General features: G+C 42.6%; 1 protein-coding gene across 4 annotated transcripts in view; it reads left to right on the top strand.

Moving 5' to 3' along the window:
- Positions 1–16,861, top strand: part of LOC134517669 (guanylate cyclase soluble subunit beta-2-like) — a 22,079-nt gene extending 5,218 nt beyond the window's left edge. For 2 of the 4 annotated variants that reach the window (XM_063339412.1, XM_063339414.1), the window contains 9 exons: positions 801–904; positions 2,445–2,661; positions 6,857–7,177; positions 7,937–8,085; positions 10,393–10,539; positions 10,825–10,979; positions 12,510–12,724; positions 12,814–12,936; positions 13,748–16,861. In XM_063339412.1, the coding sequence (XP_063195482.1) occupies positions 801–904; positions 2,445–2,661; positions 6,857–7,177; positions 7,937–8,085; positions 10,393–10,539; positions 10,825–10,979; positions 12,510–12,724; positions 12,814–12,936; positions 13,748–13,899 (1,583 nt within the window). In that variant the 3' untranslated portion in view covers positions 13,900–16,861. The remainder of the gene's footprint in view (positions 1–800; positions 905–2,444; positions 2,662–6,856; positions 7,178–7,936; positions 8,086–10,392; positions 10,540–10,824; positions 10,980–12,509; positions 12,725–12,813; positions 12,937–13,747) is intronic. The other 2 variants (XR_010071705.1, XM_063339413.1) reach the window with 2 other exon arrangements.

Below are 16,861 nucleotides of genomic sequence, written 5' to 3'. Positions count from 1 at the left end.
GTAATCCTTGTCACCAGCCTGCTAAGTGACTTCAGCATTTGTTATCAAGCAGCATTTACTAGAGTAACTGTCACAGCCACCTTCTGGGGGAAAGAGATCACTTGAAATAATCAGTCTTTTGATTATTGTGCATTACTGGAGAATCCAAATTTATACTGTGAAGATCGAAGGCTGTGGGTGCGTCAGTCAGATGAGCACTTTTGACTATTTTTACTCATTCGTTTTACAAAAATGTCTGTTCACTAGCAAGCTCTACAGATCTGTGATCATTTTGAACAAAACCTCAGGGTAAGTAAAATAGAAACCAAACAGTAATTTGGTCTTTGTGCTGCGGACTGGGGTTCTTTGTATGGGAGACTGAAACCCAGATCATGCTGGGGTTTTTCTCCGTAAGTGTTCCTTAGTAGCTGGCAAAGTATATTAAATCCACTTCTGTATATATTTTCATGGGATATAGCTGTGTTATGTTGCTGTGACATCTGCAAATTCGTAGAGCAGCAACATCTACAGTTGTTCATCTATTCTTGTTGTTTCCACAGAATTTCATGCATCTAATGCGCTGTGCTTTTTGTGTGGTTAAGTTTAAATTCTCAGCCAACTCAGATGAGTTGCTAATCAGCTGTGTATTAAACTGCAGAGCATTTAGCACAGATGTATGCACACTTCTGCACCCACACTCTGTTTACTTTGTCTTCAGTCATTATGATATAGGGTCCTGTTTCACTGTGCGCTAAACAGGAATGCCGACTGCTTTTATGAGGTGCAACCCGATTAAAAACTACACATTTATCTTGCCACAGGTAAGCTCCTGAGAGGATTTGATCCTGTTTATCCCAAGAGCCTCTGGATTGACACAAAAACATTTTGCAATGGACTTCCTTTTCATATGGTTTTTGACAAAGAGGTAGGACAAGCATGTGAGGGCCTTTGGAGTTTGCATAGACCATATAGCGATTTTCTTCTGTTTTGGCTGTGCTGCTGTTCCCTGCTGCGTGTGCTCTGTGTGCAGGGTAGACTCGCTTGCAGGATTTGCAGAAGTGCTCTGTACAGAGACATGCAATAAAAGTCACTCATAACAATGGGATCAGGATCATTTCAGATAGGCATCTCCTCTGAATTTATTGAGATCACCATCTCTGAAACAGCCGCAGATATGCCAACAAGGTGTATTGCAGCAGTCTATCCATCACCAAACACTGAGCAGAATTTTCTGAGGTTTCCGGCCACTTTCCTGTCCCTGGATGTGCCAGAGACAGGACCCATCCTTTAAAATGGCTTTGTACTTACAGCTAGTCACCCTCTCCTCCCAGTTACTAATCTATCCAAAGGCTTTTGAAAGGCTTTGCCAGCAACTCAGGCTCTACGTGCTTCCTGAGTCTGCTCCGACAGGCTTCTGCTGGGAAAACCCAGCTACCTACTAGTACCCATCCAGTAGGAACTGGACCCAAAAATCTCTTTATCTTGCGGGGGAGGATTGAGTGTCCTCTCCTGTGCACACATACTCTTCAGCAATGGAATTGCCTTTTCCTTGGCAGGGAAAGCCAACCAGCCCATGGCTGGTTTCCAGGTACCCTGCGTTCCCACCAAGCTACTGTTCCTCTTGCTCCCAATTCAGTGCAGAGGATGTTAGCTTAAGCCAGGAGCAAAGAGAGGAGAAGCTGAGAACAGGACAGCAGAAGAAAGCTGAATACAGCCGCTCGGGGAACACGTTTTGGCATCATGCTGATAGAGATCCCAGAGCACACAGCCTGCTGCATTCCACTGTCCACATTAGCCAAAGTTCAGAGTTTTAAACCTTTCAAGATATCCAGTTTGCATAATTTGATAAAATTACTAGTGTGGAAAAAGGGCAAGTCCTGCACCCATGATTGGTAGCTAGGTCAGAGCTATATTAACTCTGATGACAAGCCGTGAAGGCAGGGTGGACATTTCTGCAGGGGTTAAAAGCTCATGTATGGCCAGCAGGCTAAAAGAGAATGACTAAACCTTAACACAGCAATGGTTAAGAGAAGGCAACCCGTGGCATCCATTAGAAAATCCATATTTGCCAAAATGTTTTATGCCACAGTTACTTTCTTTTTGGAATACAGGACATGCTCTGGTATCTCTAATTTTCTCTTGCAGCTACCTGGAAGGCTATTTGTTAGGCCTACGCAAATGCAAGCAAAGATAATAGCAGATAGTTTTGTTTTGTCTTTAACAACTGATAGGGAAGAGCATTTGGATAGTAACATTCCTTTCTGGGGTCTTTGTCTTGCTATGAAGGACACTTGTTCAGAGCTTTGCGGTAATATGCTAATAAAATAGAAACTTTGCTCGGAAATAAGCCATGTAGTATAGCAAGGCTAAGTGTGTGTACATGTATAAACAGTGATCAACTATAGCTTGGCCTAAACCCTAACAGGATATGAATTATAACACGTTGTCCATATTTTCTTTTTAAGCTCCGAGTGAAGCAAGCCGGGGTGAGCATTCAAAAGATAGTACCTGGCCTTCAGACCATGGGCATCTGCTTGGACCACTATTTCAGTATCATTCACCCAGAAGTACCCTTCACCATCTCTAGCATTCAAAAATTCATCAACAGCCAATTTGTTTTCCAGACTAGAAGAGAGATGATGCCAGAGTCATGGAAACAACGGCCAATGCTAGAGCTGAGAGGTACTTCACTGTTTTCAATAGCATAAGTGTTCATATTAAATCAGGAATTATGCTGGAGTTGAGCTAATGCCTTTCTGTGGACTCCTGGCTTCACGTAAGTCCTATAAATGGCCTTGTCTTTGTGCAGCGAGGAGAGAATTAGCTGGTTCTGTTTAGAGAAACAGTACTTTAAGATGCTTGTAGACAAATTCTGCTATTACCTCACCAGATTTTGAAAGCTGTCAGTCAGAAATAACAATTGCGCTCCCATTTGAAAGGCTTAAGGAAGGCAGTGTTTTTCTAATGCTGCAAACTCCACATCTTTGCACGTTTCCTGAGTAACAGGGGCAAAGCCAAGGGAGGATCAGATTGTTTTCTGAACCACCTCTAGTCTCAGTTACTCACAGAGTCACAGAATTGACTCAAATCCAGTTGAGTTTGGAAGGGACCTCTGGTGATTGTCTAGTCCATCTGTGCACAAAGCAGGCTCAACTAGAGCAGGTTTCTCAGGACCATGTCTAGTTGGGTTTTGAATACATTGAAGGATGGAGACTCCCCAACCTCCCTGGGCGACCCATTCCAGTGTTTAAACACTCTTACAGTAAAAAGGCTTTTTCTTATGTTTAGATGGGATTTCTGCATTTCAGTTAGTGCCCGTTGTCTCTTGTTCTTTCATTGGATACCACTGAGAAAAGTATTTTTTACACCCTCCTGTCAGGTATTTATACATATTGATAAGCTCCCCCTGAGGCTTGTCTTCTCTAGGCTGAACAACCCCAGCTCTCTTAGCTTCTCCTTATATGACAGATTCTCCAAGGCTTCCCAGGTTCTCCATCCTTTACTTCTTGAAAATAGGAGAGATATGTACTTTCTTCCAGTCCTCAGGAACCTCTCCTGGTCACTATGACTTTCAAAACTAATTGAGAGTGGCCTCGCAGTGACATTGGCCAGTTCCCTCAGCACTCCTGGATACATCACATCAGGTCTCATGGACTTTTCTATATCTGATTTCTTTAAATGTTTACTAACCTGAACCTCCTGTGCTGATGGTAGGTCTTCATCACTCCAGACTTTCCCACTGGTCTCGGGGCCCTGAGATTCCTGAATGGTGATTCTTACCTGCAAAGACTGAAGCAAAGAATGTACTGAGTACCTCAGACTCTTCCATATCCTTTCTCAGCAGATCCCTGCCCCATTCAGCAGCAGGCCCACATTTGCACTAGTCTTCCTTTTGCTGCTCATGTACCTGCAGAAGCCCCTTTTGTTCCTCAACAGATACAACTCCCAAGTGGGTTTTGGCTTTTTCAACCCTGTTTCTTCCTCTGGGGTGACCTGACCCAGCTTTCACCTCCTGTATTCTTTCTTTTTTTGTGTTTGAGTTTACTTAGGAGCTCCTTGTTCATCCATGTAGGCCCCTGCCATGTTTGCTTGACTTACGGCACATCAGGGTAGACCATTCCTGAACTTCTGGACCCTTCTTTCCAAGACTGTATCCCATGGGATTCTTCCAAGAAGATCACTGAATAGGACAAAGTCCAGTCTCCTGAATTCCAGTCTTGCAATCTTGCTTTTTTGCCTTATTCACTCCTCCCTGGTTCCTGCACTCCACCATCACACAGTCATTGCAGCCAAGGCTGCACCCAACTTTCACAGCCATAGTTCTTCACTGTTTGCAAGTCTCAGGTCTAACAGGACACCTCCCCTCATTGGCTCATCAGTCACTTGCGTCAGGAAGCTCACCTGTCAGTGCCTCTGTGCACTCCAGAAACCTCCTGAATTGCTTGTGCCCTGCTGTGTTGTCTGTCCAGCAGATATTGAAGTAGCTAAAGTCCACCATGAGGCTTCCTCCACTTGTCTTAAGAAGGTCTTGTCTAGTTTTTCTTCCTGAGCGGGGCATCTGTAGCAGATACCCATCACGACATCACCCACATTGGTCTGCCCTCTAATCCTTATCTAGAAGCTCTTGGCTGGCTCATCATCCAGCCCTGGGCAGAGCTCCATGCATTTCCCTTGCTCCCTCACGTAGAAGGCAGCTCCCCCTCCTTGCCTGCCTGTTCTAAAGAGTCTGCCTTCATCCTTTGCAGTACTCCAGGTGTGTGAACTACCCCACCTAGCCTCTGTGATCCCAATGACATGGTAGCCCTGAAACTTCACACAGACCCCTAGTTCCTCCTGTCTTTTCCCCATGCTGCGTGCATTTGTGTACAAGCACCTCAGAGAGATGCTCAGTCGTGCCCATTTCCCAGAAAAAGGAGAGTTCCCCCATAATGCTGCCCTGTGTGTTTTGCTTTGCAGAGGTTAGAATCAAATATATAACGTAAGGCATTACTCTGGGGCGATCCCTGCAACATGGTTGTATTGTCAATCTTGGTTTTGGTTGGGATTCAATGCCTGTGGCCCTGTGAATCTGCCCAGCCCTCAGCTACGGCCTTCTGCTTCACTGGGGACCTGTGGAAAGGACACGATGCCAGCCCTCAGAGCCAGCTCATGGAGCCACTGGGCTCAGCACAGGGATGCACTGAGCTGTGTAAAAGTAACTGTCCAGGTCTCACCTCCCCATAGCTCTACACATCAGCCTGTGCACCTGACAACAGAGTCGCTTTGCCTTGCTAAGAATTTTCTTTGCCAGAGAAATTACTGCTTTGTACGTGGAACAGCATTTTAAACCCAGCCACCCAGCACAGGCCGTGCCAGTCCACAGATCTGGGGTTGCATCTTTGGCACATACGGACGACGATGAGACGTGGGGCGAGCATTCCCGCAGTAATACGCCACAAGCATCACTCCGGCCAGTGCCCGCTTCCCCTTCGCCCGCGGGAAGGGGCAAGGGATGAAGGGAGCACTTAGCAGCAAAATTCCTGGTGACGTTGGTACAGCTGGAGGAGAGAAATGGCTTTCCCTGCCCCTCCGTGCATTTTGATTCCTAAAATGCGAATACATGATTCATTCTTAATTTATGCCTTTGAGGGGAGTTATTTGCTACTGGCTGGTTTCAAATGTGGATAAAAATAGATTAGTTAGCTGTGCTTTTATTTTTTTATAGTCTCATTTTCAGATTCTGATTTCTGTCTTCACCCCCCTCCCCCCTCGTGTTACATAAGAGTTTACCAGTTAAAATATTTTAGCAAAAAACTTGCTTTAATTTTACTTAGAGGAATAAGTATGGAATGATTCTCTGCTTCGTGTAATTAACTATAATGACATTTGGTTTAAGTGTTCTGTGACCTCAATTTTGCTTCTCTGAACTGTCTAATATGACCTAATTTTCCCTTCTCTCCTTTCACCTTTACATAATGAGTGTCAAATCTGGTATTCCTGAGATTCAGAAAAGATTAAGAGTTTAGGGAGAATCTGAAAAAAGTGAAGTTACCAAAATAAGGAACTTTAAGTAGTCACAGGTACAATCTTACTTCCTCTTATGCTGTCTGGGTTAATTCATATGGTATCTCTGGTGTTCCAATCCTGTTAGTTTTCAAGCTGTTCATCCAGTTGCTCTGGGGATGGGGTGAGAGACAAAGAAAGAAATAGGAATTCCTAGATTGCTGTTCAGAAACCAAGGATACTTATGAAGCAAATAAAGAATAATAATAACAACAACAAAATATAAAAAAAATCAAACCCCTAATCAAATCTCAACAAAGAAAACAAAAACTCAGTCCCCACCAAAAATCCCTTCTATCTTTCAGGCATTTTTGTACCTGCTTATTTAGATGATGCTAGTGACTGAAAGCTCCAGCTTCCAGGAAGGAAGGCTCCGTTGACTTTACCGGGGCCACATATTACCCACTGTGAAATTAAACTTTAGATGTTTCACTTAATCTTTGTGAGTCTCAGATCCCCAGTGCGTGATGCTGACCCACTGACTTCAGGAACATCTCAAGAACTAGTAGCAGAGCAGAGGAGAGGCGAGGAGAGGCAAGATGTTGCGAGCACTGGGGTTCCTCATGAAGAGGAGGCACCTGAAGCATGGTTGGGCTCTGCCTAGCAGTTACAATGAGTGAGTGACTGCTTTCTGGGTCCTGACATTTTTGTTTGCCTAGTGTACCTCCTCCAAACAAGTCCACCTCTAAGTCCAGGAAACAGAGTAATTCCTGTGATGACCCTACAAAAAGCCACTGTCCTTAGAACACATCCCCTAAAATTAACATCAATAATACTGAGCATCACGTGAAAGTCCAAGCTGCTAAAAACTCTTACCGACGCTTGTTTCAAACAGGCCAGATGATCTGGATGGAGTCCCTGCAGTGCATGCTCTATCTCTGCTCACCTTTGCTTCGCACTTTGCATGAGCTGGAGGAGCGACAAATGCATATTGCAGACATTGCACCTCACGACGTGACCAGGGATTTGATTCTTCTGAATCAGCAGCGACTGGCAGAGATGGAGCTCTCTAACCAGCTGGAGAGGAAAAAGGAAGAACTGCGGATACTGTCGAAACACCTAGAGGAAGAGAAGAAAAAGACTGAAGCTCTGCTCTATGCCATGCTTCCTCAGCACGTGGCCAACCAGCTGAAAGAGGGGAAGCGAGTTGAGGCAGGTGAATGAATAGGATGCATTCGTGATGCATGATTCGTGCACCAGGTGATGGTGATGGAGAGACTGGGGTGCTGGCGCAGCCCTATTGCCACTGTCGTGGAGTACATTCTCTACTTGGTGGCATTCATGGGTAGGAGGAGGACCACAGATCCTTCATCTCACGGGTAACAAAGCTTAGACTGTTCTTTCAAACAAAGTTTTGGAAGGCGTTTGCCAAAATTGCTCCTTAGGAGGCAAAAGGTGGTAGCAGCTGCCCAGGCAGGGAACAAAATTCAGTGTTTCAACAGGACACTGAGATTTTGTTTTTAACGTGGGTGTACAGGGAAATCAGGGTTAAAAAATGAAACGAATAAAGAAATTTGTCTTTCATAGAAAATTCTCTTAGTTTCTCTATGCTATCTATAAACCTAGAATCATAATTCCTGTTGTTATTAAAGACAGCAAGTAAGAATATGCTTAAATTCCCTTTAGTAAGCACGTATATGAAGTTAGGGGTAAAGAGCTAAGGATATCCTGAATATGGATGGCCAAAGGGATGCATTCGGATGTCTGGACTGTTTGAGATGTGCGATGATTCTTATATTTTATATACTTTTATATTGACATCTCTCTCTCATATCAGCACCCGTATAGCAGTGTTACAACTGATATGTCACACGTCCTAGAATGACGAGAAAGTAATCTTTGCAAAGGGGTCTCCAAGAGATGCCGTGATTGTTCTGCCATTACAAGTACTTACTACTGGTCTTTCTGCTCACAGGAGAGTTCAAGGAGTGCACTATATTGTTCAGCGATGTTGTGACCTTTACCAATATTTGTGCCCAATGTGAGCCTATTCAGATTGTTCTCATGTTAAATTCAATGTACCTGAGATTTGACAGACTGACCACGGTGCATGATGTGTACAAGGTATGTACTGATCGATAAAGGCTATACAAATAGTCTGGAAAAAGATTTTGGTTTTGTTTGGGTTTTTTTTTGTTTTTAAATGCACTTAGATTCTCTCCCCCCCAGTGTGATTTTTGATAAACCTTAAAATACTGCATATTTGTAGTAGCCACACTAAAAACCAGGCAGATGTTTAGAATTTTTGGACAGGAATGTGATGTCTATCATGGGCTAGAGTCTCTTTCCACCACGCTAACACCAGAGTGGCTGTTCTCTCATACATCTCTCTCTCCCTCCTTTCTTAAATGCCTACCCAACGTGGCAGTATATGCTAGTTTATGGACCAATTTGAATCATTTTCCTCATTCTTTTATTCCAACCTGTGGTAAATAGGTCACTCTATCATTAAGTGTCTCCTTTGGTGTGAAATAACATTATAAACAATACCCAGATGATACCTAGACTTTTGTTTTGCTTCATGAAGATCTTAGGCAGTGGTATAGGCCTCCTGCTGATCCCAAAGAGTATTGATTAGATCTAGACTGTAATGTACATGTTGTCTCCAAACCATGCTGGAAGGATCAGAGCTCTGGTTGACACATAATAATAGCATTATTAACATCTCCAGAGCTACCCAGATTTGTCAAGCTCAAGAGCAGGTCCTGAGTTTCTGTCTGTTACCAGCACATTATATATTTAGGAAGGCAGAAATAGTAAAGGGTGAAATCCAAATCTTGTTCATTCCCTGCTCAGGCAAGGCATGCAGTTCATCCCGCTATAAATTGTACTGGGAAATCAGAAGCATTTCTGCCTTGGCAAGGAAACTGTATTCAATAATTGAAGCATCCAGGATGTGGCCCACGGATTTTAGGATAAATTAGCATCATATTCTATCTATCTAAATCATACATCATGAGTAAATCATCTGTCACTATAATAATCTCCTTTTGATGCCTGTATATAACTCCTATTAATATTGAAGGAGGTTACCAGGGTACAGAGAGGGAGGATGAGATTACTATTTCAGGGAATTGAGAAAGAAATGAAATCTTGAAATTGATCAATTCTAAGCTTATAAGCATCTGAAGTTATGCATAACTGGTTGGACTCGATGATCTCAAAGGTCCTTTCCAACCATGAAGATTCTATGATTCTATGATAAATCTTGTTAAATTAAATCTCCTAGCATGGCCAAAAAATAAATAGGGTATCTATTTGCATTAGTAGTTTTTTTACAGTTGCTTTTAATTTGTTACAGAAAATTACTAGTGTTACTATGGGGTTGACTATTTGAGAGGAGATATGTACGGGAACACATTTTTCAAGACTAATGTGCTGAACAGTTTTAAGTCATTCTGTTAATGAACAAACCCCAAAATGAAATTATATTCCTGCTCTTCTATTGGTGTTCATTTTTAAGAAATCCAATTAATCTAATTTAAACTGATCTCTTCCTTAGTCATGGAAAATGGAACAATAAAGTCTCATAAGAGCACTTCAGAAAATTTCCTTACTGCGTAACAGTCTTTTACAGCGAATTTTAAACATATGAGAATTCTCTGTTTCAAACAGGCCTATTCTATTCCCAGTGAAATCTCTGGTACAGGGAGAAACACCAGAGTGTTTCTCAGGCACCTCACCATGCATTCCAAGGAGGCTGGATGCCTGAAGGAGGAGGAACCCTTCAGCATTTGTGTCAGAGGCTGCAGCACGTTGTTGAAAAAGAGCAGGTTGTAAGGAAGGATGCTCCCAGCCTGCTTAGTTCACGCTTTGCATTCTCTGACATCCTGGAGACTGGAGGTTTCTTAATTTCATGTGAACCCCTTCATAATAATCACCAGTGAATAGACCATCTTGCTTTATTGTGACTTTTTTTTAAAAAGAAATGTCTTTTAAAAAAGAAATATGCTTTTAACACCGTCCTGGTTTGAGAACCAATTGTGAATTAGAGCTAATTAATAGCATTCAGCTATCAGATAACCTCCTGGCTCAGGAGTCTGTGCCTGGGGATAGCTCTTTGCACGTAGGTCTGCCCTGGGTAAGAGGAAGGCAAGAAGTCTGACACTTTCACAGCATCCCTTACTCCTTAGGGTCTCTCATACCGATATCTAAAATGGGTCAAATAAGCAGGGACAGAACGCATTGAAATCTTTAGTGTGGAGTCAAGGAAAGGATGCCCATCTGAAGGAAACTCGAACATGCTAGAGCTGTCTAGTGACTGGAAACATCTTCTAGAAGAACGGGGGAGTTGGTAAGCAGAGCTCCAAACAGCAAAGCAGTAGCCTGAGCAAGATGGCATGCTCATATGTTTGTCCCTCTCAATTAAAGGTGGAGACAATTGGCGATGCCTATATGGTAGTAGGTGGCGTCCCTGTGCCCGTACCCACTCACGCTGAGCGAGTTGCTAACTTTGCCTTGGGGATGATAATAGCAGCTAAAGGAGTACAGAACCCAGTTTCTGGAAATCCTATCCAAGTAAGTTGTTAACGCAAAGATGCACGTGTGTCTGTCTGCTACTTGGGTTGGGCTTCTGGTTAATGTGTTGCAGTAGGACATCAAAGAGCTGCTTCTGACTCCTCTGTGACATTGGGCAAGGCCACATGGGTATATTTTTCATGAAGAGCCTCTCCCCGTGGATATTTGATATTTTACTGGTGTCCAGTGTTGTGTTAGGATGAACTTTTAGGTGGCTGGATAGCATTAAGAAAGATGTTAAATAACAAGTGACGTTTCTGGGGGGTGTTTTATGTCTTTGTAAAGATTAGAGTTGGGATCCATACAGGTCCTGTCTTGGCTGGAGTTGTTGGAGAAAAGATGCCTCGTTATTGCTTGTTTGGAGACACAGTGAATATAGCTTCCCGGATGGAGAGTCATGGTGTCCCGAGTAAAATTCATCTAAGCTCCAGTGCCTATCAGTGAGTAACTATGATGGAAACGTTGCCTGTTAACTGCTAAAAAACACTGCCTTGACAGCTGCAGCTTTCACATGTAGATGATGCTGTCTATAGTCACTGATTTATGCAGTTTACTTGTAAAGAGAAATCACTGCTTGCAAAGAGTTTTATTTATTCTCATTATTTCAAATGCACTTGTATATGGAGACAGAGGTTTGAGAGTCTCAATCCTAGAGAGCAAAATATGGTAAAAAAATAATTGTGATAGCTTATTTGGAAATACCAATAGAGTGATGTAAATGTTAGAAAGACGGTCTGAACATTTACTTTGACATCCTGCATAACAAAAGCTTTAAAATCTCTCTGATTGAGCACAACAATTTGTGGCAAAACAGTTTTATTTGCACTTACTAAGGATTAAGTTCATAAACCACTACCTTATTCATGCAGTGAGTAATTTACTTTCCTAAAACTCATGGCACTAAAAATTAAATACTACATTTTCAAGAATTTTATCTGTGCCTAAAATATGTTTGCAAGAGGTGGAAGTGAAGACAAGCTACAAAGGAGGAGTACAAAACCATTGTCTGGGCACGTAGGAATGACATTAGGAAAGCCAGAGCTCAGCTATCATTGAGATGGGCAAAGAAGGTTTGAAGGCAATAACAGGAGCTTCTGCTACGTTAGCAGAAAAGTCTAAATGGAAGTGTGGACCTGCTGTGGCAGGTGATTCAGTGACAGTGCCTTGAATAAAGGCTTGAGTTACTCAAGGCCTCTCTTGCCTCAGTCTACACTGATGAGGTCTCAAGGTCCCTGCACCTAGAGTCAGGGTTCAAGGAGCAGGTGAAGTACCAGTATTGGAAGAAGATCAGGGGTCTTTTGAGAAATCTCAGTCTATAGAAGTATATGGGAGCAGATGGGATGCCTCCAAGGGTAATGAGAGAGCTGGGTGATGGCATTACAGTGCTGCTGACTGTTATCTTTGGAAGGTCATGAAGATCAGCACCGTAGCGAGCGAAGAAAGCCAGATGTTACACCTATATTGAAAAATGGCAAGGAGGGCAGGCTGGAGAACTATAGGCTGGTTAGCTTCATGTCAGTCCCAGTGAAAGTCAAGTCCTCTTGGAAGCCATTTTTGGACACATGAAGGTGGCAATTGGGAATAGCCAGTCTGGATTTACGAGGAGTAAATCATGCTTGACGAACCTGATCGCTTTCTCCAATGAAATGCCTGGAGATAGTTCTGTCTAACTGGTATTGGCTGCTTCAGTTCTTAATTTCTAGTTACTGATCAATAAGAACCCTCCACCATACTGAAGTATTTGACTACGTGATCCATTGATTTTTTGATCAGGCTGTACGTGTACAGCTAAAAAGCACAGCAGGCTTGAATAAACAGTTGAAACAAACCCTTAGTTGTTCACGGATCAATACTGTTTTTCCCAGACTGTTGTGATTTGATTACTTAGATTACAGTAGCTCTTCTAAAACATCAGTGTCATTTTTGCTAATCTTGAATTTTCCTGTGTCGTTTTGGTTTTGATATTTTAGATGCCTAAAATACAAGAATTTTGAGATGACTGAAAGAGGAGAAATAGAAGTAAAAGGCAAAGGGAAAATGCACACATACTTCCTCGTTAGAAATAAAACTGCAACTGAGAATGAGATAATGGGAAGGCCAATGAAAGGCTTAGATTCTGGCCATGAATCTGTTCAGTCCTTTCAAGAAGGCAGGACTGAAACAATACCAAATTGTCATCAGCCAGGTAGAGTCAACTCCACATCTCTTTCCCCTCCTTGAACAAATGAACTTTAAGACAACTCAATTGAATATTCTTTTCTGTTCTTCTTTCAGTTACTCAGACTCAGCTAGAGAAGGACCAGACCCCAGCTATTGCAATGAAGTATATTGATGGCCCCACAGACGCACAAAACAGCCTCAAAAGAAGAAATCAAGCAAAAACTGCAGATTTAAGAGGTGGTTATTTAGTTACCAGCTAGCAAAGACAATAGAACTAGGAAGTAACTCAGGCTGAGTCTTGCAGCTTTGTTATATTCATCTTCTGAATAATGTTTTACTCAAGCAAGAAATTCATGCCAACATATCCATGTTGGTGAAATTAACCATTCTGCACGCTGTTTAGGGCCAAACAAATTCACCTGCAGAGCAATCCTGGGTGTTAATTGTGCACTAGGGAAAAAGAAGCTGACATAGCTGTCAAACCCCAGAGTCCTCCTGGTAGTGCAAACAGAACGGATAAGTGGTAGACAGCTCTTCACGTGGGCGCACCCCAATTGTTCATGTACACATCTGTACCAAAACCTTACCACACAAACCCAATACAACCTCTTTTCCTAGAAAAAGCTGCCATTATTATTTGTAGTTATGGGGAAGCCCTTATCAACTCAAACCTGAGAGAGAGAGACCTCATGGGTTCTGCAGCCTGTCTGTCCTCAAGCCAGTCTCTGGCAGGGGTTAGGAGGATTTATTACCACGCCCATATTCTGCGACCAAAGTTCGTTGTCCTTTGAAGTATCTGATACTGAAAAACAGATAATGGGTCTGATGCCGTAACAGCCTAATCTAAGGCAGCAAGTCTTGTAATTCTATTTGCATGTTTTGTGGATTTCATGAAGACTAAATATGTTGCCACTGATTACTAGAAAATATTTTACTGCCTTCCCTCCCACCCGCTTAGACGCGGTAGTTAATCTAGTATATGGTGTGCTGACAAACAGAAGCCTCTACGGTCATTAAAAACTCACGCTAAAGGAGTGTTTCCTTTCAGGCAAAACTTACGATTCCAAAAGCGATGGGAGTCTCCATGGCAACCAGCATGCAGATGATGGTCCTTGTCCTCTAAGCCAGGGAAGAGTCAAGCCTGCTACTGAAGAATCACGGATCAGAAACGTTCGCTCTAATTTTTGCACTTTACTCTAAGTTTCTTACTTTTTACATTAAACAGAGGAATTTTATTATAATTTAGTGCATTTTGCTGTTGTGGGACTGATTTTGTATATCAAGTACCACATGATTTTGTAAAAAAAAAAAAAGAAAACAAAAGAAAAAAGACATTTCATCACAGTTTTCAGCAAAAAGAAAATAATGGAGGATATTTTTTTTAAATCAATCTACGCATGCCGTATAACACTCCCACTGGAGAATGAAACCACCACAAGATGCTTTGACGACCTATTTTTCAGCCTCTGCCATGTCTTTGGATGTCCCTGTGTAAAAATCACTTTTTGGTATGTCATGCAGCAAATTGAGAAAGAGGTGACTCATCCAGCTAGAAATATTCCTACTCAAATCAGCACTTGCCATAAAAGAAACATTCCCTGAAGTGACCATCTGTCTTGACTTCAGCACAGCCAACTTCTCCACGTAAAGTTAGCGGAGTTTGAGCTACATTTTAACTGTGATGACAGTTTGATCTCCTAACGGGTCTTTTATTGGGTAAAAGCATTACGCAGTAGAAGTGCCGAATAGATCTAATACAACCTGTATTTTTCCAGCCAGAAGAGAAAATTCTGTGTATTTTATAGCACACAGCAGTAAAACCCCATCCGTGACCTTTGAACCAGCTGTCCATGCTGTACTTAGATGATCGTAGAAGGACACACACGTGGAGTTACGTAGCATCACAACACTAAAGGACTGTTCAAGGCCTATGAACTATTTGAGACCTTCAAACGAGTTGCCAGTTTATTTCTCATTTTCTCACGCCAGTTAAAGAAAAATAAAGTCTCAGGACTCAGCCTGTCAGTGCTGGAATTAATGTTGTTAATGTCATTGAAAATAACGGCATTAAAAATCAACATTACTTACCTGGTGTCAGAGGCTCCTCAGCTGAATTACTTCCACGCTGCCATATTCTTAGATTATGACTTATCATAAATGGCAGAGAAAAATTGAAGTTCAGCTGTCAGGGATTTAAGATGTAGGAGCAAAAATGCAATGGATATAAAGGTTGTGGACAATTTGGCACATCATAAATTGTGCTCTCCCTCCCATAAGGGGAGCTTGGAGTAGGTGGAACGTGCTTGTACTGGGTGACTTTGACAGGAGATGCACCCTGCACACCGATTTATTACCTGTGGGCATGGGTTCGTTGTCTAAGGATGCAAGCATGGGACCTATTTGAACTTTGAGCAAGAGCTCACTGCAGATGATAACGTTACTCCTCTGTTACAGCCTGGAGCATCACATTTCCACCTCTGTGTCTGTGGCAAGAGTGAGGCTCTTTAAACACCAGACAGAGAGGTAAGACTGATGAAAGGCATCTCCTCTCTATAATTTAACAAGATGAAATTTCACCTGGTCAGATTTTCTTTCTATATCTCTGAGGCAGTGGCTCCCTTGTCTGGGTGCTCCACAGCTCTGACTAGTAGTGTCTGCAAGTAGTGCAGACCAGCAGAGGAGGACGTGTAGAGCAAAACCGTCAGTGCTGTTGTCCACACTACAGATATTTCAGAGGGCTTGCTAGTGTGGTCCCACTCATTGAATACCTGTTAGCTTTTGGAGCACCTTACAAGCACATCCTCCGACTTAGTTTCATCCAGAAGATATCCATTTGTGTGCTTCGAGACCACTCCTCAATGTGAAGCAAAGGCTGGTAAGTGGGTTTGACCAGGAAATTCACTCAGGAGGGTACTCCTGACTCTGAAACGCTGATGTAGACGCACCCTTTAACATTAGCACTTTTCACAGTATAACTGAGGTGCACCATTCTGGGAGAATGCAGTTTCATGAATGGCAGGATTTACTTATTTATAATGATTTTGCTATCTAGGCACTGTTCATTATTTTGGTAAGGGCGAGATCTACTGTAGGTTGAAGATGCATCTAAGGATTATTATTGTTAATTTGGATATCAAGATTTTAAACATTTGACTGTGTGCTACCCTCAGACACACAACATCTAAATTTCACCTTCATCCTGGGTAACTCCTCCCCGTGGGCCCAGCGCTCATGGCTTTGCACTTATGCATTATGAACACAGCTTCAAAAAGACTTTCCTAAAGAAAGACAATGCCCAACTTCTCCCTCACTTACAATGATTTAAACATGAAGTTAAATCGGCACCACTGATTCAAGTTGAGAATCAACTCTGACAAGACTTCTTTGTCTCCAACCTAGAGATGCGTTTCACTGCTCTTGACTGGTCATGCTGATGGAACGGAGAACTCGTCGTTTAACAAATGGCAGTGGTGGACTCTCTCTTTATCGGCATTTGCTATGGAGATTTAAAGCAACAGCCCCAAGCACAAGCCTGACACAGGGGTGTACGTCTCTGAGAGCCATGCCAATGCAGGAGGGAACCTCTTGCTGTCTCAGCTGCTCTTGCAGTCCCATACTTATGTGGCTGAATATGACTGACCAGCTCTCCAAAAGGAATGATTTCCAATTGGAAGTGCTCCGTAATCCAACAAGCCTGGCTATCGGTGACTAGGGCTTAGTATATATTCCAGAGTGGTTTTAGGTAGAAGCCCAGGCCTCCTCTGAACTTGTATGGATTCTCTTGGGAAGAAGAAAGAAAAGGACCATGGCTTAATTGCTGCCTATATCTCTCTGCCCAAATTTTAACATGTGCTTTGCTTATTCCCGCCCTTTTCGCGCTGAACAATCTATGAATGTTTAATATTGGAATGTTTTAATTGCCAGTAAGAGCTCCATGGTAAGTGACTTCATGCTGTGCTGTGGTAAAACTGATGTGCTAAGTGGCTTCTCTGTGGCCTCTGCTACAACGTGGTTCTCCTGGAGATGCAGAGCTAGGTCAAATCTGCACAATTGCTTTTAAAAATCAATGATGTGCCTGTGCATCATCGTATGTTCTTAAGTCTGTGGGCACTGCTAAAGACTGCAAAAGTATAATTCAAAAATAAATCTTTCCATGAATATA

This window comes from Chroicocephalus ridibundus, chromosome 6 (assembly GCF_963924245.1).
Source record: "Chroicocephalus ridibundus chromosome 6, bChrRid1.1, whole genome shotgun sequence".
In the NCBI taxonomy this organism is placed as follows: Eukaryota; Metazoa; Chordata; class Aves; order Charadriiformes; family Laridae; genus Chroicocephalus; species Chroicocephalus ridibundus.
This window is presented reverse-complemented; position numbering and strand designations above follow the sequence as displayed.